Source organism: Ailuropoda melanoleuca, chromosome 8 (genome assembly GCF_002007445.2).
Source record: "Ailuropoda melanoleuca isolate Jingjing chromosome 8, ASM200744v2, whole genome shotgun sequence".
Taxonomy (NCBI): Eukaryota; Metazoa; Chordata; class Mammalia; order Carnivora; family Ursidae; genus Ailuropoda; species Ailuropoda melanoleuca.
Window position 1 is genome coordinate 64462224 of NC_048225.1, and position 24728 is coordinate 64486951.

General features: G+C 60.7%; 2 protein-coding genes across 4 annotated transcripts in view; one reads left to right on the forward strand and one right to left on the reverse strand.

Moving 5' to 3' along the window:
• The window catches only part of EPHX1 (epoxide hydrolase 1), a 40141-nt gene extending 39526 nt beyond the window's left edge, over positions 1-615 (forward strand). For both annotated transcript variants that reach the window (XM_034666600.1, XM_034666599.1), the window contains one exon: positions 197-615. In XM_034666600.1, the coding sequence (XP_034522491.1) occupies positions 197-398 (202 nt within the window). In that variant the 3' untranslated portion in view covers positions 399-615. The remainder of the gene's footprint in view (positions 1-196) is intronic.
• On the reverse strand, positions 586-22729 carry TMEM63A (transmembrane protein 63A). 2 transcript variants are annotated; one of them, XM_019807460.2, is made up of 23 exons: positions 22634-22729; positions 21730-21929; positions 19507-19586; positions 18331-18397; positions 17403-17440; positions 15239-15381; positions 14377-14428; positions 13884-13992; positions 13015-13085; positions 11088-11168; positions 10731-10854; positions 10507-10640; positions 9271-9408; positions 7989-8142; positions 6203-6309; positions 6002-6088; positions 5558-5620; positions 4964-5126; positions 4488-4593; positions 3400-3567; positions 2642-2757; positions 2264-2326; positions 586-1594 (listed from the first exon to the last, which is right to left on the reverse strand). In XM_019807460.2, exons 2-23 carry the CDS (start codon positions 21913-21915, stop codon positions 1421-1423), a joined length of 2424 nt encoding a protein of 807 aa, XP_019663019.2. In that variant the 5' UTR covers positions 21916-21929; positions 22634-22729; the 3' UTR covers positions 586-1420. The 2 variants fall into 2 exon arrangements, with proteins under 2 accessions (XP_019663019.2, XP_034522489.1); XM_034666598.1 differs by lacking the exons at positions 586-1594; positions 2264-2326; positions 2642-2757; positions 3400-3567 and adding an exon at positions 3590-3763.
• Between the last annotated feature and the right edge of the window lie 1999 nt (positions 22730-24728).

Consider the following 24728-nt stretch of genomic DNA (forward strand, 5'->3'; position numbering starts at 1 on the left):
CTTCTGGAGAAGAAGGCCCTTAGTGGCTTGGAATCGAGGCGGGTGGTGAGAACCCTGGGTCTGTCCTTTTTTTCTGGCTCCCTGTGGGTGGGTGAATGGACCCCCTCACTCCCCCATCCTGAAGCCCCCTGCTGCAGGGGACCTAAGGGGACCAGGATGCTACCTCGCCCCTCAGTGGGATCTCTGTCCCTTCCAGGATGAAGGTCCACGTGCCCACAGGCTTTGCTGCCTTCCCTTGTGAGTTAATACACGTGCCCGAAAAGTGGGTGAGGTTCAAGTACCCGAATCTCATCTCCTATTCCTACATGGCCCGCGGGGGCCACTTTGCCGCCTTTGAGGAGCCGGAGCTGCTGGCCCAGGACATCTGCAAGTTCGTGGGGCTGCTGGAACAGCGCTGATGCCCGCGGGGCTAGCCACCCCCGCCCCCAGGCTCCCTCGCCCACAGCTGCACCCTGCCTCCCAGGGCTGCTCCCCAGGAGCAGGGAGCCCCCAGTCTTCTCTTGGCGATGATGTACACCCCCATGCCCGTCCCCCGCCCCTGCCGGCCCCCTGCTCACTGCCTGCATGAGCGCTCCCACACGCACGTCAGTGATAAATGATTGATTTTATTCCTAAGAGTGGCTGGAGCCAGGTGACATGGGCATGCCCCAATCCCACAGGGGTGCCCCCCACCCGGGCAGCTGGCCAGTCTGCGGTCTGGGCTGGGGAGGGCACCCCGCTCAAGGACCCTTGCTGGGAAGGGCGGGACAGGCCTGTGGGCCACCAGGACGGTCTACCCCTCCCAGTGTCCTGGGCAGCTCAGAGCAGGGAGCAGGGCCTGAGGCTGGGTGAGGCTGGGGTGGGTTGCAGGGGGCCTGGTCCACACCCCACCTGGCCCCGTGTGTCTCTGGCACCCCCTGGAGGCAATGGGAGGCTGCCAGTCCCCGTCCCAGCAGGGAGAAAAAGGAAGGGGCCACCTGTCCTTCCAGCCCGGGTCACAGTCCACCCCACCCGGACTGGCCCACTGCCTCCCTGTGGACTCCAGGATCGGAGGGGGAGGGCTGGATTTGGAGAGGGGGGAGCTGGAATGAACCCCAGCCATCATCTGGATCCCATCTCCAGCCTGGATCTGCCGCGGGCTCTTTGGTCATCCGCTGGTTGTGTGCCCAGAGCTGGGGGCTCCGAGGGGGGCTTCTCCACTGTTCCACTCTCCCTTGTACCTGCTACCCCGCGGCTATGACCAGAGAGGCCGCCGCTCACCACCCGGGAAGTCCCAGCCTGTCGTCCTCGGCCAAGGGCAGGAGCACCTTTCCCGTTCCAGCTCTCAAGAGCACTTGTGCTTAAAACGGATGGCACGTCGTCCTGGGCTCGGCTGGGGCCTGAGTCAAGCCGCTTTCCCACCTGGGTCTCCTTTCCAGCTCTGAGCCTGGCCCGGCCGCCCTCAGGCCTCCTGGTAGGCAGGCGCCCCGCTCTCACTGTCCCCGGGGTCCCGGGCTGGGCACTGCCCAGGGACGGTCCCGCTGATGCTGTGGATGGCACCGTAGGTCTGCTGCTGCTGTGGGGACAGGGCTGTTCTCTCTGAGGACAAGCCGTTCAGAATCCGGGGCATGTAGGGCTGCCAGAAAATGGGGGGCCTGAGTGCTCGGAGTAGGGAGCCGGGCATGAGACTCTGGACCCGGTCCTCCCCCACTCCCCACTGGGCCTCCCCAGAGCTAGGCTGAGAAGGCGGTTCAGGCCATGCACCTGCCCTGCCTCCTCCCTGTCTGCAGGGGCAGGTGTCCTCCGGGGAACGAATCCGAGAACCTTCTCTCTCCTGGGGCTGGTCTGAGGACCGTCAGCCAGCCATACGAGCACCTGAGCCTGGGGAGGCGGGGGCTGGAGAGAAGGCTGCCCTGACCTGGGTCTCTGGCCCAGCCCTGGCTCTGTTCGGGGAACCCGGGGGCCTCACACGGCTGGCGCTGGGACAACCCTGTGTCCTGCTCACTTCTCACCCCCAGGCCCCTGCCACACTGCTCTGGGAAAGGCCCTAGCGCAGCAGGCCTTACACCCGCAGCGAAGGAGCCAGGACGGAAGCTGAAACGAGGGGCGGGGCAGCATCTTGGCCAAACGGGGCTTCACCTGCACAGGGAACAGCGACTGCTTCTGGAATGTGGCTTCCCCCCGTGCAGGGGAAGCATCCCGCAGGACTAGAGATTCCTTCTGGAACCTTGGCTGCCACATGATCAAGGCACTTGTGTGCCACCGGGAGCCACTGATGCTCGTTGCCTGGGGAAGGAGGACTCACCGTGAAGGGTGCTGGCCTGGGGGCCTCGGCCTCACTTCCTCTGCCACTCCCCGAGTCCTCCGTCTGCAGGCAACAGCAAAGACACACCATGATCAACAAACCCATTTCCCCGAACTAGCACCCTCCAGACAAACAGACGATTCACACCCGGGATGACAGTACCGGCTGGCACCAGGCTCCCTGCAGCAGAGGATGGGGGGGCGGGCACACGGGGAGCAGGGAAGAGGTGGGAAGGGAGGCCACACATCGCACCCAGCCACCCACGCCTTCCCCGCGGATAAACTCGATCTGGAGAAGGCGGCCGACATGCTGGGGCGTGGCAAGGTGGGGAGCGTATCCCCAGCCTGCGTCCCCCCCTCCCGGCGGCGGGGCCCCTACCTTGTAGCTCAGAGGGCTGAGGTGCTTGAAACATCCGAAGCAGGTGTAGGCCACACACACCACGATGGTGAGCAACACGACGAGGAGGGTGAACAGGGTGAGGGGGGCCTTCAGGCCTGGGGACAAAGGGACACCAGGCGTGCTGGAGGGGCACAGCGGGTGCGGCAACCGTGTGTGACCTCTCCCTCGTCCTAGCCAGGAGTACCCGGGGGGACCCGCTGAATGGCTGGCATTATCCCTGGTCAGATGTCAGGAACTGGGACCCCAAGTCAATGTTCCTCTGTGCGCCTGCTCACTGGGCCGGCCCCAGGCGGGCCCCAGTGCCCCGGGCTGGGTGGGATGGAGGCCCCCCACCTGACTGGGGCACGGTCACACCCCTGCTGCCTTTCTCGTTTGCCCGAGAGCATCCACGTCTCGTGGGGCTCCCACGGTGCTGAGGACCCAGCCCCACCCGTGCCCCAAACGGCAGCCTGGCCCAGCCTGCCCCGCTCTGGCTCAGGCCCTCAGCGCAGATAAGGGGGGCTGCCTTCTCTGGTCAGCTTCTCCCCTGACTTGGGGTCACCAGGGTCCCCCAGGCTCCGGCCAGTTCGGGAGGTGGGCAGGAAATGCGGCCCCAACCGGCCCTACCCCGGGCACCGTGTTCTGATGGGACACCAAGGTGAGGGATGTGACGGGCTGGTGCGAAGGTGGGACTGTGAGGCCCGGGGCTGCCTCCTGCCCCCGCCCCGCAGCCCGCCCTGGGCAGAAGGGCCCCTCACCCAGGCGCAGGAAGGAGAAGAAACAGAGCCAGAATAGGCACAAGATGGGAGCGGCCAAGGCCTGGTTCACGGCCGCCACGTGGATCCTCTTCTCCAGCTTGGCCGGGAGGTAGGCAAAGTAGAGGTTGTGCCGGTCCACCATGTGCTTGAGCAGGGTGTAGACGAGGCCTGCCGAGACGGGCCATGAGCCGCGGGCCGGGCTGGGCCCCCGCCTCCCGCCTCCTGGGGCCGGCTCTGCGGTCCGACCGCAGGGAGCCGAAGCAGGGCTAGATGCAGAACCTGGTTGCTCGTGTTCTCGTTCCCTCTGCTCCCCCCTCCTAGCTTCTCCCTGACCCAAGGAGTAGGGGTGTCTGCACTTTCGTCCCTAGGAAACATGGAAATTCTAGGGTCATTTTGCAGAAAGAAGCTGTTTTGCACCAGATGCCCGGCCTCAACGTCGTCCTGGGCCCTCCCATGCGAGCCCCCCACCATCCCGCAAGGCTCCCCTGCTCTCCTTCCCTTCCCCACCCACGCTGACCCCTTGCACCCCACAGGCGGCAGGTGCCCGAGGGTCCTGCCCCAGGGGCAGCACAGAAGGCGGGTGCTGCCTCTTTGATCGTCTCATGCTCTTTACAAAACTGTTTTGGGTTTGAGGAGTGATGCTGTAGATTTTTTAAATAGTTCAAGAGCATACAGGAAAACTGAAACCTCCCCTGCCCCGAAACCTCAGCTAGCAAGGCCAACTGTCTCTTGGGTGTTCTGTTTCCTTCCAGAATCTTCCATTTGTCTGCAGTTCCTGATGTTCATTTTATTTAATTTTATACTTATTTTGGTGCCAAAACCCGGGAACCTGATGTTTATTTTAGTGGCAAGACATTAACGATCCCCAGGTCAAATCCCGGGTCCACTCCTTTGTCACACTGGGTGCTTCATCTGTGACGGGGGGGGGGGACAGACAGCAGACCCGCCTGGCAGGCCTGTGTCGAGCGTGACGTGGGAGAACTTGGGAGGCTCAACAGCACGGGCCGGAGCCAGAGCAGGCGGTCAGCGGCAGGGCCGCTCAGGTGCCCAGATGGAGTGGGACTTGGGCCCCTGCCCCGGCCACTCACCAAACGGCGCGATGATGGGACAGGTGATGCTATAGGCCATGATGACAGTGAAGACACACAGCATCCATGCGTACATGGCCCCGAACTCATACTGGAACGCCTGGTTCTGGACGGAGGGGGCGAGGAGCTCAGTCCGGGCCGCCGGGGGACAGCGTGGATGACTCAGAAATGGGAGGCGCCCAGCTACCCCCACCTCTTGGGGTCCTGTCTGCCCTCCGCAGCCCCCAGCCTCACTGGGCTCCCACCCAGGCCACAAGAATTCGCAGGCCCCTCGTGGCTCTCTTGGTCCGATCGCATCTACCCAGCAGGCCCGGGGCCCCGGAGGGCAGAGGGCGGAGGGGATGCTTAGGGCAGATGGGACAGTGACCCCCCACCTCGCGCAGGCTTCGGGGTCAGACTCCCAGGGAGCTGCACGGCGTTGAGGCTGGGTTCCCGGGAGGCAGTCTACGCCGGCCCTGCCCACCACGCCCCTGTACCTGCTTGACGTTCCTGCGGTCAGCCGCCGTCTTGGCCATGAACATGCGGAAGGTGTAGAGGACGAGGCCGGGCAGCCGGAGCAGCTCCATCCCGTTGCCGATGAAGGCCGAGGCGATGACATAGTTCACAAAGAAGGCGCCCTGGTCGGGCAGGAAGACGCACCTGGGAAGCCGTGGGGGGGGGGGCGGTCAGTGAGCTGAGGCCTGGGAGCCTCTCCCCCAACCACGGAAGGGGCCTCCACAGGGCTCATCATCCCTCTCCTCCCCGAGTGGCTCCGCTCTCAGGAACGTCTCAGAGAATGAACGAGATGGCCCCTAATGGAGTTTCAGCCTTAGGGATGAACCACGTTTCGGCACATGTGGCACAAAGTGGGTCAGCTCCCACAGTGCCCACCAAAGGCTCTGCCCAGCCTTGGCCCCATCAGGCGCCTGGGAGGAGTGCTGGGGAGGCACCAGGCCCAGGATTGCAGGAGGAGAGGACTGTTCGGGAGCACAGAATATCCGTCCCCCCGCCCCCCGATGCAGCCACAGCCAGCCCCCGTGGGCCGTGTCCCCAGGACGGCGACTCCCAAACGCAGCGTGGCCTGTCCTTACTCCAGCCTGATGTAGGTCTCTGAGAAAGTTTTGTCGAAGAGCCACCGGAAGAAAAAATCCAGACTGGGGGGAAAAAAAAAAAGAATGCGTGAGAATTTCTGTCCCCGCGCTCCTTGGGCTCACGACACGTTTCCATGTGTCTGCGCTCTAAGCATCAGCCGGAACCTCCAAACCCACGTTTCTCCTCCAAGATGCTACTTACTGCAGTGTAACTGGTCACGGCCACTTAAAGTAAACAGAGTCTCCCTTCCCCAAGGGGATGGTCCGTTTAAGGAAGAGCGTATCCCCAGAACAACAGTGAGCCAGCCCAAGGGCACCCCGAGTGGGCGGGACGGGCGTGAACGTCGTCAGGGATTTGCATGCACTCGCAGACCGCTTCCCTTCTCCGGGGACAGAGCTCCCCAGATGCGCCCCGGACGTGAATTCAGAGCGGGCGGTGGGTACCTGGTGAGGCCGAGGGACGGCAGGATCAGCACCATGAAGATCAGGAATATGTAGACTTTTGACATCATGATCCGGTTTTCTCCTGACCTGCGGGAGTCACAGGTGGGTCCTCCCAGTCGCCAAGCGCTCCAGGGGCCCGGGAGGCCCCTCCTGGGGCCCGCTGCCCTGGGGGCAGGGCGGGCGCATGCCCTGCTCACTCACCTGGTCCAGTGGGACTCGAGCAGCGTGGAGTAACACACGATGGTGGGGAGCAGGGCCGAGAAGGACCACAGCAGCAGGGTCGGGAAGAACTGGCTGATGATGGGGTCCTGGAAAACAAGGGCCACTGAGGAGACAGGTGCAGGGGCTGTGGGCACGGCGAGGCGGTGACCTCCTGGTCGTGCTGCCCCCACCCCTCCGGAGCCGACGCTGGTACAAGGTAGGTGTTCCATCATGTTGGCTGAACAGGCCGTGACCGCCCTGGACATCAGTACAGCTCTTTGGAGCAAAGAAAGGAACTTCACACACCACTGATCTCCCCTGGCTTCCCTACACACCCCACAGTGCCGCCAAGGGCAGCGGGCACCCCGAAGCTGGGCCCCCCCCCGGCTGCTCAGCTGCCGCCGCCCCAGCGGTAGCCTGATCCTGTGTGCGCCCACTGCGCTCTCGACTGTGGTCGCACCGACCGACCGGCTTAGTACTTTCCCTGAGAAAATGAGCAAAACAATAGAAAATCTCTTGAAGTGGCATACAGCAGGAAGACTCGATAAGGCCAATTTCTAAAAACTGTTACTGAACGAGGGGCACCTGGGGGGCTCAGTCACTTGAGCCTCCGACTGTTGGTTTCAGCTCAGGTCGTGATCTCAGGGTCATGAGATCGAGCCCCACATCAGGCTCCGTGCTCAGCGGGGAGTCTGCTTAGAACTCTCCCTCTCCACCTCCCCCGCCCCTCCCTCAAATAAATAAATCTTTTAAAAAGTTACTGAATTAGATGAGAGGGAATGAAGGGACACGGAGGGACCAGAGATGTGGGAGGGGTCTGTCCTTAGAATGGCGGCAAGGACCTGTAGATTCTGGCTTTACTACAAGAAACCAAAACCGGTTTATGGAGAACAGAAAAGGGGGCTCCATTCAGCCCATCGACCCTCCAAGGAACAGGCCTTGACCGTACATCTGAAGACCGCCAAAGGTGTGAACATTTACAGGCTTCGATTCTAAACAAAACTGTGTAGTCCCCGCTGTGTGTTTTTGTATCATACTAATACCACATCCGCTCAGAGAGCCCCGGCCACACGTGAGCTTGTGAGGCCACCATCGCCTCAGCCCCGCCAGGATGCTGGGGCAGGTGCCAGCACTCCTGCCGTCGGATGAAAATCCAAGGCTCAGAGCTCATCAGCCAGGCGACGGCAGGGCGAGGACCAGGGCCTCAGACCATCCAGCCCCTCGTGCTTTCCCAGAGCGTGATGAACTGAACGCCAAGCGGAATTGGAAACAAGAAAATAGATTTTGGGCGACACTTCAGCAGAGCTAATTATGGGAAACCAATACCTTTCTAAGCCGATGCCCACTTAGGGAGTGTTTAGCTATTCTCCATTTATCTACAAGTTTAAAAAATCATTTGTCTCCTACCTAGACTCAATGGCTTTGTCACAAGATTATCAGACGCTGGAACATGAAAGAAAAAAATCACACCCTGTTGCCCCACTCCGTGAAGCACCTGTCACTCCTTCCTACCCAGCTCCCCCCCAGGTCAGGTACCAGCCACCTGTCTGGCCTGGGGGATACGCTGGTGAGCTAAGCTGTGTCTACGGGGCCATTGGTGCAGGGGTGAGGCAGCCCCAGCAGAGACCCCAGCAGGAGCGTCCTCTGGGCATGTGCACCGCTGGCCTCACCCCTGCTCGGAGATGCCGCTCGGGCTCAGGGCCCCACCTCCCTTGACTCCAGTTCCACCCACCACACCTTCTCCTCGCCAGCCTTGCAGGAGGGGCCTTGCAGCCTGGCCACTCACGTTCAGCTCATGGATGGGTTTGGTGACGTTGAACTTGTCGATGGTGGACAGGATGATGGAGGGCGTGGTCAGGAAGAACAGCCCCACGAAGAGAGTGAAGTTGATCCCCAGCCACTGGAACCACCAGCGGAAGCCCTGGATGGAGAGGTTCTTCCTGCAGAGCGGGGGACACAGGCCCCGGAGCCTTATCTCCCAGGCTCCGGCTGCCCACCAGCCAATGGAACCCCGGAGTCGGTGGGTCAGCAGGTCAAATTTAGACACAGCAAGACACCAGACGGGGCTCTGGCTGGGGGCTCGTCTCGACCTCAGTACAGACAAGCGCTCTGTACTGACTTTCAGCTTCAGCCATGTCAAATTTGGGGTCCCTTTGGGTTCAGAGGGCAACAGGCTATCCACCGCGAACATGACTACCCGGCAACGGCGTGGGGGCCGCAACCCACCACATAGATACCACGAGCACCCAGTCAGACAACACGAGGCTCCGACCCAGTACGTCTCGGCCACGTCGTCGATGCTTAGTGACTAGCGACACAGCCTCCCCAGCAGGGCCAGGGGCTGGGTGCAGGGAGGGGGAGGCGGGAGACCGAGGGGCCCGGGCCCCACTGCAGCCTCTCCTGGGCTCTCACCCCACCAAGAACAGATGGACAACACCCCCCCCCCCAGTTTGGTAAGCCCTATGACACGAAGAGCTGAGCTGTCAGGGGCCAAGCTAGAGCCAGTGGAGACAAGCTCGCTCTCGGGACAGGAGGTGCAGGCGGGTGGGGGAGACTGAGGCCAACTGTGCTAGGTTCCCTGCTGGGGCTGCCCTCATCCCCGGCATCACGCTCAGGGCTCGCCAGTGGCCCTCGTGGACACAGCTTAGCTCACCAGCGTGCCCCCGGACCAGAGAGGTGGATGACCCCTGACCTAAGGTTGCATGGTGGGGGGGAGGGTACAAAAGCCCAGAGCCACTGAGCTCATGGAGCTGCTGAGCCTTGCAGGGGGCCTGTCCCAACCAAGTCACACACACACTGTTTCAAAGATACTAAGTATGAAAAAGAGAAACATCTCAACTAAAAAATAGCTGATCACGTGTGGCAATGATACTGTTTTAGATACTTTGGGTCTGCTGGAGTGAAGTGGGGGGGCGCGGACACCCCTCACGCACACACATCCCAGAGAAGAGCAGGGGCCACGGGCGGACCTCCCTGACCTCCAGCTCACGCCCAGGCTTCCCGGTGCCCGGGCAGCCCCAGCAGGCCCAGGGGCCTCTGTCCCACACCTGCCCGGCCCGAGGGCTCACCAGCATATGTCCTCGGGGTAAGTGGCAAAGGCAACCGTCCACTTGGAGGTGCGGAGCTCCCTGCTGCAGGACGACGGCTGGGGCTCACCTTTGCACTGCAGGTTCTGACACTTGCAGGCATTGAAGTCTTTCAGGACGCTGCCGGGAAAAGCACCAGTGGTCAGGGTCTGGACACCCCAGGGACCCCGTACAGACCTGGCGGATGGGACTCAGCGAGAGCGGGGCCCCAGGGCACAGGACCTTGGCTTTTTTAGTTTATTACAGGTGATGCTAAGGAAAGCCGTGCCCGGCCCCCTCTGGGGAAGATTCTAATCCCCAGAACAACCCGGCAAGCCAGGGAGCACTTTGGCTTTACAGATAGAGAATCTGAGGCTCTGCCACTTACGTGTGCGCCCCATCCATCTGACTCTGCCTCCCACGCTGTTGCACAGCCTCGACCCACGGCTCCTCCCCAGGCCACCCCCTCCACCCACTCCACAGGCGGGCGCACTGTGGGCACATTCTGCAGCCAGGCCTGGGTCTCACTGGCCCTTTCTCCCCAGCTCCTTCCCACCCTGACATCCTCCCCAGGACAGCCACCTCAGCCTTGCCATCTCCGTGCCCCCTGCTCCTGCCTTGGAACACCCTCTTTCCATGAGCGCCCTTCTGGCTCTAGCTCACGGCAGAGTCTGTTCCTGGGTCTGTGCTACCGGCAGAGAAGGCAGGGGAAGGGGCATCTGTGTGGCCACCTGCTGTCCCCAGCGCTCTCCTGACCCCAGCCATGAGACTGCTCTGGGAGCTAGCTCCCCGTGCCAGCCTGCACCCTGCAACCCTCCCCAGGCCTCGGCTCTGCAGCAGGGGGTGCCCCGAGTGCCCGGAAGCGTGTGCATTTGTACGAGGACAGGCAGCCCGGGCACAGAAGATCTGAGGTACAGAGTGGCTATCTGAAGGAGGGAGGCATCTGTCCCGCCAGGTGGAAAGCAGGACAGAGAGGCAACGGGATCCCTGGGGCAGCTGGTGAGAGCCCAGCGGGACACTGAGGCCTTGTCAACCCCAGAGGGGCTCAGAAGAATCACCCCCACCAGCTGTCACACAGACATGGGCTCAGACAACAGAGGGACTGCGGCCTCCTGAGCCACACCCCGGGAAGGAGATGAAAATGCCACCGGCAAATCGCAGGGATGAATCTGCGGGACCACCTGCATCCGACAGGTGGGGGGGGGGGGGGGGCGTCAGCCAGAGAAGGGTCGCACTCACTAGGTAGCCATGGACTTCTCCTGGAAGGTGACGAAGGCCATCCCCAGCGGACGCTCCTGGACCCGGCACTCCTCCTCCGCGATCCTCTCGGTCAGCCTGTCCTTCAGGCGCGTGTAGTAAGCGACGGCGTCCTCCTGCCAGCGGACACACCCCCCCGGTGACCACGAGAACCTGTGCAGGGGTCAGGGACCCCGCGGCACGCTCCTGCCGGGGCCGGGCCTCACCCACTCACACCCCGACACTTCGCAGCAGCAGAATTGGCCGCAGGGCTTGGAGTTGATGAGGGTCCACTGGCCGGTCTTCGCCCGCAGGTTTGTGTAATAGCTCAAGCTCTTCTCCGTCTTCTTCCTGCGGGGGGGGGAGGGGGGCGAACGTCAGCCTCGTGCTGACCCTGTGGCGCACTCCACTGCCCCCCTCCAACCACCGGCTGCCACCAGACCCGGGAGTTCAGCTTCCTGAACAAGAGAGGGATAGAGCCGCCCTCCTGCCTTCCCGACCGGGAGCTCCGGGGCCACGGCCAGCAGGAAGGAGGGTGTGGTCTCCGCGGCGGGGAGGGGGTCCCCGTGCTGGCCCCCCCTTACCTCTCCTTGCACAGGTACAGCAGCCTGGCCACGTTGTAGCACAGCTGGACGTCCAACACCTCACACGTGGGATACGCGTCCCTGTGCCCAAAAGATGCCCGCTGGAAAAGAGGACCCCCCACGCAGGAGGGACCCCCAAGTCCCCAAGACTTTTTTTTTTTATGCCAACAGAGTCATCTTTCCTCTGTCTTTTATCAAAGGGGGAAATTTCGAAATTTAATACGAAGAGGCCTTTTTTAGTAGCATGAAAGTCACTGCCTGCAAGTGACAGGTTTAGACTGTCACAGCTGTAAAGCAGCAGGCGCTTCTGGCCAAGGCTGGACACCACTGCTGACATCCCCCACCCACCCAGAGGAAGAGACTTATCGTCGGCTCTAGGTCACGTCGACCTTTGACCATCACTGAAACCCTATTCAGTCTGTGATCCTTTTGAAGGTCACAGACCTTTCGGGTTTAATGAAAGCAAAGGACCCTCGGCCCAGGAAACATGTGCACACACGTTCACCATCGTAGTAAGACCGTATATGCTTGTACGTATCCCGTGCGTATCCCTGCTATGGACCAGATACCGTCAGATGATTAATTTAATCCTCATCATAACGTGGGAGGTTTCAACCCATTTTCCAGATGAGGAAAATAAGGATCGGAGAGGTTATAGGACTTGTGCCCCAGGCCACACAGCTAGTGGCTGTTGGAGCCACGATCCGAACCCAGGCAGCCTGGCGCCATGGCACGACATTCCCTCCCCAGACTGACAACATCCCCACCCACCACATGCCAGGCACCCTTCTGGGTACATCTTAGTGAGAGAGACAAAGCCCACAGGTACGTTTGTCATGGATTTAAACAGCAGGACGAGCCCGGGTCCCAGGAAGAGCGCCGGGGTTGGGAAGAGAAGCCCAGTGTAAGCATCCCAGCCACAGGGCAGATGCCCACGTTGGTCCCCAGGGATTGCCACAGCCGCGGCCACCAAAAGGGCCACCTCAACTAGGAAAGCTCCGACCCAGTGTCTGGATGGGAAGGAGGGGGCTTTCTTTTGTCTTTAAGGTCATACATCAAGCGAAACGATTGTTTTCAAATGTTGCCCAGCAGGGCGCTCGGGAGCTGTTTCAATAACAGAGAAAAAGGATGCCCGTATCCGGTGTTTACATAAAATGATATTTCTAAATACTTGGAGTTTCTGAAGAAGTTAGTCAATAAATCGTAAACGCTCATTTGACAACTGCGTGTAGCGTTCTTCACGAACACTGCCAAGTCCCACCGTCCTGCGCCCCGGTCCGCACTACAGACTAGTGACTGGTGAGCCGCTGCGGAGGGAAGACAGAGCGAAGCCTGGCTCCCTCGCCCGCAGCCCGGGGGGTCCAGGGGCCTCTGCACCTGCTCTGCCCCACCCGCCCCTCTCCTGATGCTCTGTTGCCAGCCCTGCACACATCCCCCCCGACATGCAGGAGTCCTGGGGTCAGGTGCTCAGCGGGGGCTGCCGGGAAGCAGGTCCTCCCGGGGAGAGCTCGGACTCACTGACTGGTGAGCTCTGTGAGGACAGGGCTCCAGACACAGGTGTCCCCTCATCAGACACCTGCGAGAGGAAGGAGCCAGCCCCAGGTCCTCCCCTCCGGAGACCAGCTGCGTCTCGGGCACCGGGCTCTGCACAGCTGATGCTGAGAAGCCCAGGGCAGATCATCTTCCCTGTGTTCTCGGGGTGTTTATTTGCCCCCACACCCTGGCCTCTGCTCCAGCTACTGTGGTCACACAGGACGGCCGTGGTGGCTGGCAGAGGACAGGCGACCCCAGCAGGAACCCTTCCATGGCACCAGCAGCCACTCGATGCTCATGTGGCAGGGCCAGGTCCTTCTTGAGGTCCCCGGGCGCCTGAGCAGGAGACAGAGTTCTCCCCTAAGGCACCTGTCCCACCCGCAGCTCTGCTCACCGGAAGTGGTTCTCCACGGTCTCCTTCTTGGTGTCTCTGGGAAGGCCCGTGATGAACAGGGTCCGCCTCACCTGCCGGAGAAACACACCAGGGAGAGAAGTCACCGGGACAAGTCCGTCTGCAGATGGGCCCCGCTCTTCCTCCCTGTCCAAGCCCCTCTGAAGAAAACAGCAGGAGCTCGGAAGGCTCGGGTGTTCTCCTGCCGCCTGGCAGAGCCCTGACGGATGCTGTCNAACACACCAGGGAGAGAAGTCACCGGGACAAGTCCGTCTGCAGATGGGCCCCGCTCTTCCTCCCTGTCCAAGCCCCTCTGAAGAAAACAGCAGGAGCTCGGAAGGCTCAGGTGTTCTCCTGCCGCCTGGCAGAGCCCTGACGGATGCTGTCCCGTAGCATCGTCTTCCAGGCTGTACAACAAATACACTTCCAGAGCAATTCTGCACGCCTCCCTCGCATGATGAGAAAGGGAGAAGGAACCCAGAGAGGGTGAGTGACTCAAATGGGGTCACACAGCAGATGAGAGGAGGACCCGGGCCTAGAACCAGCTCGCAGACACTCCTCCTCCCCCATCAAGCTGTGGGCTACAAAGAGAGAGGGCTGCTCGCAGTCCCAACTTCCGAGAAGGGACTTAGAATCAGCAACTACGAGCCCGAACCCCATAATTTTCAGGGCTAGTTGGCAAAACGGAGGGGGGAAATCCATGTTCTAAAATAATGAGAATTTTTTTTACAAAAGCAAATGTCATTCTTGAGCACAGACATGCCAGGTTCCACGGAGACCCACTATTTAAGCTCACTGCCCCCGAGTCCCGGGCATACGGCTGGGGGCGCCGCTCGGCTCTGGCCGCCCCCTGCGCCCCCAGCTGCACTCACCAGGCTCTCCTCCTTGTACCGGATGGACTGGGTGTGGTGCCGCATGAAGCCCACAGTGAGGATAAGGTAGAGGACAGCGAAGATGGTGTGCAGCCAGAGAAGGTCGTTGCTGGGGGAGGGGGGGGACCAGCTGCCATCGGGGCTGGGCTCCCAAGCCGGGGTGGGGGTGCAGGGCTGAGGCCGGGGTCCCCTCACGGTGCTGAGCTGAGAGTCAGTGGCTCCATCCCAGCAGATGCCTCCAACAGAGGCCTCGTGGCCAGTGCCCCTTTAGAGCAGGCGCTGTCCTGACAGAAGGACCCAGACCCACAGGGTCCTCCGTGTCTTCTAGAACCCCTGCAGAGCAGTCACTGCCCAGGCCACACGCACTGGCCGCGGAGGGGCTCTCCTACGTCGGTGCAAGAGCTGAGGACTATCTGGCCCATCCCGGGCTCTGGAACCTGCCTTCCCCTTGGTCCCCCACTCTACGTCCCCACAGCCCCCACCCCATACTCACTCGGTCTGCAGGTTTGCTATCGTTGTCCTCCCAAAACTGTAAGGGTCTTTGTCTGCAGAGAAGAAAGACACTTAGTTCCAGGGTCAGGCTAGGGGAGGGGGAGGGGGCACGGAAGCCTCGGTGTGGGGCCCCGGGCCCGGCAGAGAAGGCCCTGACCAACTGTCCTGTCTTTTCAGAGCTCCCACCAACCAAGGCCTCTGCTGCACCCATAACTTCTTCCCAACCCTCCATGTGGGGAAGTCAACGTTCGAATCCCTCTCACTCTGAGATTCCTGCGACATTCCTTGAGACGTCTAAGGTCATCCTAAGCTGAGAATCACGGGGCATAAGAAGTGGTGCCTGGCCGGCTCCGTTGGCAGAGCGGGCGACTCCTGTTCTTGGGGTCCTGAGTTTGAGCCCCACGGTGGGTGATTACTTTTAAAAAAAAAAAATTAAGAAAAAAAAAGAGAAAAGTGGATTCGTGATGGCATTTTGGAAGCTGGCTCCCTGCAGTTGCTTGGAAACACTGTTTCACGTTCCGATTTTGACTTTGAGCATCAGGAACATTCTCCAGACCCACTCATGATGGCCTCCCAATTGGGTGGGGGCAGGAAAGTATAAAACACTCTCCAAAAGCCCCCGATTCAACAGATCTTGGCATTTTATTCCTCTTACTTAGACAGAATCAGAAATTGACAAGGGGGCCCCAGCTCTTGGCTGGGGGCTGGGGGGGTTCTTCTCCAGACCTTTGGGCAGAGGGGAAAGTTCCGAGAGTCACCCCGAGGACTCATGTCTGAATGGGAGCATGAGTCCTGGGGTTCCGCCCTATCACAAAGCGCCCCATGGCTCTGCCCAGGCCCAACTCAGGACGAGGGGTCATTACCCAGCAAGTCACCCGAGAGGTTGACAGGCAGGATGATGCACAGGGACAAGCAGCTGACCACCACCAGCAGGACGATGATGTGTCTCTGGAAGGACAGGTAGTGGATGGCGTCCTCCCCACACCACTCCAGGATCTGGTCATCGCTGGCCAAGACACGCACATGGAACCTCAGTGAGCGGCAGCAACAGGCCAGTCCACGGGTGACCTCACTTAATCCTTGGGACCATCCCGGGAGGCGGGGTCCCATCCCACCCCCACTGCTCTACATACGAGGACACGGAGGCACAGCCAGCGTCCCGGGTCCCACGGCTTGTGCAGACATGGCTAGGAGGGGACTCCCGAGCCTGCCCCGTTAGCCCCACACCACGCGCCCGGGAAGCTGCCATCTCCAGAGCCATCTGTGCAGGGGTGAGGTGCGGAAGCTCAGCTACCCCGCAGCCCCTCCCTGCCACTATGAATAAGCCCCTGACAACAGGGCGGCTGGGGCTCTCCTGCCGCCAGACTCGCAGCCGCTGCTCTTTCCGCTGGCTCCCCCTCAGGCAATCTGAGAGGGAGAGGCAGCGGGGCAGCCGGTCCTTGAAGCATTCGGGCTAGGCCCTCTGCTGCCCCGACTTCTCCCTGCATCCTGCCGGGGGGGGGGGGGGTGCAGGGGCCCCACAGGTGCCCCACCCTTTCCTGGGTGCCATATTTGGAAGCTCCAGCTGGCTTGGGGACCTGGAAAATTCCAGGGGCCGACAGCCAGATTTCTGTGCCACAGAAGCAGACAGGGGAATCTCCCTCTTTCCTACTCTCCTGGCAGGGAGGTGCCCCAGGGGTCCGGCTTCCGGAAGGAAGACGGGACCGAGCAGTGATGAAGACACGAACCAATGAATGAGCAATTCTCATCCACAGTGTTTCTGGGACACGTCTGACTTCCCCATCTTGTTGGGATCTTGCTGGGAAAGGGAATTCTAAGGAACCTGTGGGCCTCTTTGAATGTCAGTTGTAATGTTGGGGCCGCGAGCGGCTGTTAGAATTAAATTGTAGCCTCAAAAACGTCAAAGTGTTGTCCTTTCTGGGACAGGAAAAGAGGAGAAAAACCCAGGGAGTTGAGATGGGAAACACATCTGACACAGCATCATGGTGACAAAGCAGGATATAGGGCAGTCCCCAGGACAGCCTCTCCATGAGAAATGCGTGTCCATGCGGGGGGGGCGGGGACTGAAGGGGACACAGAACCACAAAAACGGGGCATAGGGAGAGGAGCCGGCTGCAGAGCAGATCTGCCCACAGCCTTTGCAGGTTACCATGGAAATGATGAGTCAGGGTCCGGTGCTGCCCTGCCGGGTCCAGGGGGGTGGGGTCCCCAGCCCAGGGGCAGGGGCATGGCCTGAGCCCCACCCAGCCACCGCCTCCTACAGTAGCCAACCCAAGAACATGCCCTGGGCATCTCTCAGGGGGAGGATTCTAGGTGACCTCAAATTTCTTCTTACTGATTCTTTTCCTTCTGCCGTATGACTTCCAGCCTCAGGAGAAATGCCTCCTAGTGACACGATTTTGCAGTAGTGGAGAAGGGTGGGGTTGGCAAATCCACCTCTCCCACCATGTCATCCTGGGCCCCCTTGTACAGCGGGGAAACTGAGGCCCACAGAGAGGGCCGTCCCCAGCATCCCATAACTGCCGTGTATCATCAATTCCGAGAGGTCCTTCTCACGTCTCGGCACTCTGAAAGGGTGCCCCCTACGATCGCTGCAGATCCTAGCTTGATAGGATTTTTCTCCGCAGGCCCCACATTATAAAAACAAGTCAGCTTTCAACCCAGTGAGGCAAATGTACTAAAGCATCATTATTTCTCCTCTTTGCACTAAATCAGACACGGAAGCCTGCCGGGAAGAGCCTCCTTCCAGGCCTGCCGGTGTTAAATACTAAGGAGCCATTGATCCTGCCTAAAGCACAAAAAATTAGTTTCACGGGCTTGTGCAGAGGCTGTCTGGGGCCCCCTATTCTCAGCCCTCCCATACTGCTTTGGACCTTAGCCAAGAAGCAGCTAAGAGACCCCATCTCGGGGTTGGGCATTTTGGCTCTTTCCTCCTCACTGGTCAAACATGCAACAACCCACCCAAACACCCCCCGTACTCCCACTCCCACCCACACGCAGGCACCGGTGCTCCTGGGCTATACTCACTGCAGGCGGAAGATGGCGGTCAGCCAGGGGCAGCATCCCTGCAAATGCAGAAAGCGGGGGTCAGCCGCGAACATGTGTGTCTCTGGGAGGCAGATGTGATCGTCTATGACATTAAATAACCACCCCTAAGCTCCCACGGTGTGAAAGCAACACTTCATCCCAGATTCAGCAAGCTACCGCATGTCCCCAAACCGACAGGGTCTCCACGCTCCCAGTCCTCTGGGACAGGCACCCCATGCCTGTAAGAACCTCTTAAGCTCTGACAATTTGCGGAATCATACAGGCTCCAGGGGCAAATGCTAAACTTGAAGAGAGAGCTGACGGGAGCTCAGGGCAGCCATGGAGAAGCTTCTGTGGGCTTCTGTTTGGTTGCCCCGAATGACTGGCTGAGACGTGGGACAGACGCAGGGAAACACGCCTGACGGATGGGACAGTCCACCCCGGAGTGGGGTTATGGCGGGAAGAGGGGGGCTGTAGGTTTTACAGTCCACGGCGTCTCTTACACATAATTCTCCCTCAAGCTGGGCTGTCCCCCCGGCCGGGAGACACACGCATTCGGTCGTCATCCGTTCAGGGAGACAGGGCCGGATAAGGCATGGTTCCTGCCCACATGTGGCTCAAGCCAGCAGCAAGTCAACAACGAGCTGTCACACTTGTCCCTGAGTGTGATCACAGAGATGAGTGCTAGAACCACAGGGGATTCAGGAGCCCTCTGCCTGAGAGCTGGTCCCGTCCTGGGCCCCCCAGCTGCGTCTTCCCTGCATACATCCTACATCCAGGGGGCTTGGTCGGTGCCGGAAAGAGCTGTCACCAGCACTGGCCACTCAGGACACAAGGTCCCGAGTCAGCTGCTGAACAGGTGCGCGACAGCCCTCCCCGCCCCCACCACGGCCACGGCCACGGCCGCACCACTCCCTGCGATACCAACCAGCTCGCTTTCAAAATCTTGTTGCCCGAAAGAGGAAGATGACGACAATCTCTGGAATCTGGAGTCACTAGAAACACAAAAGGGAAGAAAGACAGAAAATTATTTTTCAAAGTCTACCACAGACGTCCAGTACGTTGCCACCTCGTAGAGCTCCGGACCAAAGCTACGAGCCCTGCTCAAAGTCTGGCACAAAATGTAACTCGGCCCGTGAAACGTGCAGACAAGGGCGATGACCACACCTGGGCATGTGAGACGTGAAACTTTACCTCACGGGGACGAGGGACAACGGCTCGGGCGTTAGCAGGCCGCCCCTGCGCCCCGCACCCTGGGGCCCCAGCACCGCGACGGGTCTACCTAAAGGACGTCAGAGTGCCGATGTCTGCGATCTGCATCCCAAAGTGTTAAATAAAACTCGGAATGAATGCCATATTTTATCCAATCCACGGCACTGCTGGTCGTAAGGGACGTGAGTATTTTGTGCCTTTGCTTTCACAAGTGCCAGCGCTGAGGCCGCAGGGAAGGAAGGTGTGGGTACATGCCGCGCCCCTCCCGCACGGACCATGTTTCAACACAACGGCCCGTGGAGCAAGAGCGGCGGGTGTCGCCTGGCGAGCGCCCAAGGAGGCGGGGGCGGCCTGGGCACACGTGCATTGCCCCCACGGCTTCCTATTCTGCATCTGACACAAGGTCCGGGCCGTATGGCAGCAGCTGGGGTTCGAGATGCCATGCGCAGGCCTAGAATCCAATCCCCCCTTCGGGTGTCATGAGCTGTCAGAGCCCGGGGGGTCTGGCCAAGGGGGGCCCTGCTCCGTCACAGACTCACCTGCCGCTGGCCAAGCAAGGGCCACCAGCCCACGCCGACCCTGAGCAAGGACAGGGGCAGCTCCCCTAACCCGCCTCACCTCGTCCCCAGCCCCAAGCTAGCTCATCTCAAAAAGGAGACACTTGAAAATATTCAAGGTGGGAAAGACAACTGGCACCCCTCTCAGGTGATGATGAAAGCCCCGCGTGGGCAAAGAGCTGGATTTCCTCCACAGCCTGAAGCCAACAGCACTTCTCGCACGGGCCTGGCAGCAACACGATCGAGCGCCAGCGTCACGTGTGGTCCGCCAGCCGGTCCCAGTGACACACACACACACACACACACACACACTGGAAGTGACGTGTCTTGGTTACCTGTCTGCTTCTGACACCAGGGCAATGCGGCCATAATCCCAGAATCTCCTTCTTATGATGGAAAACACCAAAATTAAACACTAAAAGGAGAAAAGAAACCAAATCAGGTGACTTCTAATTAGAGAGAGACAGGTGTCTTAGAGGCAAAGCCCACTGGCCTCAGGTCAGCAGGGCTGGGAGGGCCCAGAAAGGGTGCAGAGCTGCACAAGGCCACACAGCTCCACGGTCGGTCCGATGCTCTGCCCACCCCCTTTGCTGGCACCGGTGCCCAAGGCACGACAGCCGTCCACACTGCACTGGGCTTCCCCTGGTGTCCTCCTCGTCCCACGCATTGGCCCTGTTCTCTGCTCTCAGGGCGGCATCAACAGCCACGACCTTCCCCAGCCCTGCCTGGCCTTCCTCTGCTCCTGAGCAGGAGGACGAGCTCCGGCCCCACAGCTGCCCTGGGGAGCAGCCTCCCTCTTCACTTGACACAGACGTGCATGTTTAATGACAAGCCCGGGCCTGAGCCAGCAGCGGTGACACCTTTGCTTGGTGTTTGGTTCTCCAGGATGGGGCCGTGCCACTGAGGACCTGGTGCTCCGGCGGCTCGGCCTCCACCAGCTGGGGCCCTGCGCTCATCCCTCTAACCCCTCTCGAAGATCTGCATTCTAGCTCTCTCCTCCCTCCCCACACCTCCGCTCTGGCCGGGCCTCAGACCCGCTCTGGCCTCTCCCCGCTCCCTGGACAGGCTCCCTCCCTTCAAGGTTCAGGGGGGCTGAGAGCCATTTTTCATTAGCACAACCCTGCCAGCCCCAGTCAAGAGCTGAGCTTCTAAATGTCGGTTCTGTCTCCCTAAATCCAGCATCCCAGAGCGGCTGGGCGCCTGCTCGCTGAGGAATGAGCTCAAGGTGGGCGGGGAGGCAGCGATACCATCTCCAGATGCAGGTGACTCACGTCGCGAAGGGAAAACTTGAAGGCTGCGGGCAAGTGCCTGGCCTCCTGCCCCGGCCGCTGCCTTCTTGGGGTGTGGACATTTCCCACGCGCCCACGTTTTCCAGGCCCCTCTGGCTCCCAGCTGCACCCCAGAATGCCCCATGATAAAAATCCACCGCCGCCAGCAACTCTCTCCTCAGCCACGGCCACCTCCCACTCCAGACGTCTCTCCTTGACCCGCAGTCTCCGGGGACCCCCTCCATGAATCCAACCAGCCTTCGACGCCATCCCCGCACTCCAATCCTCCCCCCGCCCCCCACCCACCGAGGCTCAACCTACAAATGGGTTTCGGCTCCAAGACCCGGAGCCCTTTCTCACAGAAGCAAGCAGAGGGGCATGTGGGTCCCATCGCAGCCTGGACAAGTCCACAGCAGAGGAACGGGGAAGATCTGAATCCTCGGGAGAACACCCCCCCCTTCCCAGGAATAATCTTCGTGCCCGCTACTTATGTTTATACCCACCCCTTTCTCTTGGGGCCCTCAGGCCACACCAGTCCCTTCTCCCAGGCCCACCCAAGCCCAGCCTCTGGCCCAAAGTGGGGTGTCTACACCCTCCACCCCCGTCCCACCCCATTTACTCTGATGGGCTCTGTCACACATTGGGAGAAGACATCAGGAGGCACCGGCCAGCCCAGGGGCAGGCAAAGGAAGGTGTGTCTGACCCCAGTACCTGCCCCCTGACCAAAGGTGGCTCGGCACAGGGAAGAAAGATGATATACCTCACACCTAGGGGGGTGTTTGGGAACGAGGAGGTCTACACTAAAGAGAGGCCACTGCACAGGCCAGCTCTGAGTAAGGTGGGCCTTTTCGGAGGTCTGTCCTTCTCTCCACGGCTGATCCCCTAAGAGGCCCAGGACCCAGTGGGGACAGGAAGTGATGTTTCTAAGCTGGGAGGTGCGGCCACTCTAATTCGAACCCACACCTTCCATTCACACCTCTTGTCCCTACGGAAGGCCCCCCCCCCGCCCCAGGCCTCCCCATGTGACAGGCTGCTAACCCGGGGGACACTCGTCATCAAAGGCACAGCTACGTGGGCTCTTTCCCTGCAGAGCGCAATTGGATCTTCTCCAGAAATCCCGGAGGTAAGAACCATGACGTCTGCTGTACAGAGGCCGTGGTCACGGGTCACGGTCACAGGAGGTGAGCAGCAGAGCTGGCCTCTACCTTCAGGTATGCCTGGCTCCTCACCTGACCTTCCCACGAGGCCCAGGGGCAGGGGGAGGGGGACACGATTCAGGAGGGGTCTCACCAGGAAGCAACCGACGTCTATGAGCAGGACGGTGGGGACGCCCCCGAAGGTGACCCCCTGCAGCACGGTGCTGTTTTTGGCCGAGTTGTAGCAGTAGGAGTCGTTGGGCTGGTCCCCGATGCCCAGCCGCTCGCGCATGGACACCGCCTGGGGCTGCCACAGCTCCAGGGGCGGGCGGCCGGTCATCGTGCCTGTCCTCCCTGGAGAGCAAACCCGGGCCGACGGTCAGGGCGTGGACCCCCTGCGGTCTCCCCGGCCTGCTCTGGCAGAGGCCGAGGGGGGGCCAGCAGCGAGGAGTCAGGGAGCGCCGGACACCAGGCTCCGCGCGCCTGGCAGAGCCGACGAGAATAGCTCCATTGTGGGAACAGTCCCGAGGGTCAGATGGGGGGGGTAGGGTGGCTCGTGTCCGGGACACAGCTGGCAGCCTCCCCGGAGTGGGTGAAGGGGAAGGAGGGGAAGGCCGGGGCTGTGGCTAAGGAAGCATTCTGTGGGACCCCTGGGAGCTCTGGGGGGCAGGCGGGGGACAGGCGGGGGGTGGAGATAAAGGTAGGGAGGAAACGCAGGAATGAATAAATAAGAGGGGACACCCAAGGGGCGCCTGGGTGGCACAGCGGTTAAGCGTCTGCCTTTGGTTCAGGGCGTGATCCCAGCGTTACAGGATCGAGCCCCACATCAGGCTCCTCTGCTATGAGCCTGCTTCTTCCTCTCCCACTCCCCCTGCTTGTGTTCCCCCTCTCGCTGGCTGTCTCTATCGCTGTCAAATAAATAAAATCTTTAAAAAAAAAAAAAAAGAGGGGACATCCAAGTATGCGACAGCGGTTGGTCCCCTGGCCACAGACGGGCCCCCGGCCCACTGCTCCTGGGACGGCCAGCTGGGACCTCAGGCGCAGGCCATGCTACTCACTTGGAACTGCGGCTCGGGGGCTCTAGGGAGCTCGTCAGCGCAGAGTCGGCAGTCAGACCCAGCCTCTTCCTGCCATGCCACGCTCCCCGTCTGGCACGATGACAAACACGTATTAGTTCAGCGAAGGCCCAGAAGAGGCAGCCAGAGGAGGCAAAGGCGGGGGGGGGGAGATGGAGGAGGATGGGAAAGAGGGAGGGGGGCTCCGCAGGGACCCCTGGAGCACACCCCCACCTCTGTCATCTCACCCCCACCCTCCTGGGCACCCTTGGTCTAACTGGAAGGCCCAGCATTCCCAAAGCAAATATCACTCCCGGCGGTTGTTGACCTTTCCTTTCCGAGGCTCTTGGCACCCCGTGAAGCTAATGGAAATCTCCGGTGTTTGTCTCCTGACACCCAAGGCCCCAGGCGTAGTGCCCAAGTTCTGGCCCCCTTCTCACGCTGCCTGTGGCTGAAGAGCCAGCAGAGACACTGGGCGAGCCTTCCTCAAGCTCCCACCTCCCCACAACCGGCACGACTCTTTGTCAGGGGCCCTGCTAGGTCTGGTATTTCTTTTTCCCTTTTTTTTTTTTTTTTAAAGATTTTCTTTCTTTATTTGAGAGAGGGAGCGCATGAGTGGGGAGGGGGGCAGAGGGAGAGGGAGGGAGAGAGAATCTCAAGCAGACTCCCCACTGAGCGAGGACCCCCGACACGGGGTTTGATCTCACAACCCTGAGATCACGATCTGAGACAACATCAAGAGTTGGACGCTTAACTGACTGAGCCCCCCAGGCGCCCCTAGCTCTGATATTTCTAGCCTGTTACACAAACAAAACTCTTGGGGACAAGAAGAAAAGGTACAGACAACCCAACCAGGTGTTTGCACTACCTGGGAATGCTGCTGGGGTGTGTATGGGGTGGCGAGCGCCACCTCTGACTCCTGGGGCTGGCTGGCTTGGGGACAGTCTCACACACACACAGGACAAGAAGCGCAGGAAGGGGATGGGGGTGGCAGGTCCGAGGACCTGGGAGGATCCCCCAGAAGGCTGAGCCACTTTCTCACCCCCATAAGAGACTTGGTGATGGCTGGAAGATATGAGGCCAGAGCCTTGGCGTTGGTGGCTCAGAACAGAGTCGCGAAGGCTACCTCTGGGAGACAGATCCTGTTGCTTTCCCTGCTCTAAATGTCACCCAGCGGCACCACCCCTACAGCAGGGCCCGGCCTGACGCCATGCGGCCAGTGCCTGCCCCTCCCTCCCGCCCCACGGTCACCAGAAGGAAGGACGGAGGGCGCGTCCCCCCAGAGGCCCTCACTTGGAGCCGGCTCCGGCTTTGGCTCTGGCGCGGACAGAGGCAGCCCCAGCCACCTTCCAAGACACCTCGGGGCTGCTACTCATTTCCTGCAGGGCCTTCCTGCCCCCAGGATCAGGGAGCACCAGCCTTCACAGGCTTCCCTAAGGAACACAGACGGCCCGAGTCACCGGGAGCTGCCGTTTCCAGGTTGGCGCACTGCCCTGGGCTCACACCTGCCCCAAGTCTCTGAGCTCAGACACCCCCACGGGACCTCCAGTTTTTCCCAAGGGGCTCCCCGACTCTGCTCTCCCCCAGCCCCCAGAGCTGGTTCTGGGCCCTCTCCTATGCTGCTTGCTCCTCTCTCCTCCTCCATCCCCTCTTCTCTGGCTCCAGCCGCTGCTGGGGACCGGGGAGTGTCCACCCCAGGGGGGCAGGGGTGACCGTGGGCTCCAGGTCAGCCTCTGAGTCCAGGACCTCACCGGGGCCCCAAGGGCAGCTGCTGTCCAAGTGCTAAAGTCAGGAGAAGGAACACAGCAGAACAGACACAGAAGGCCTGAAAGGTGACATGAGAAGAAAAAAAATCACCCTCCTAAAACGCCCACAGAGGGAGCGCTGTCATTGAGAAGCGGTGGCTCCACAGAGTTCTAGAAAAGCAGAAGCCCTGTGGGAGGAAGTTACCTGTGGCCCCCCTTCCTCCTTGGCTCCAGGCACACCTCTAAGTCACTTTCCTGCTGCCAAACAGGCTCCCCAGGGTGGATTTACAGAGTTGGGTAAGAGCTCGTGAGCTCAGCCAGCCAATACTGCCAGCCTGGGAGGGAACCTCGGG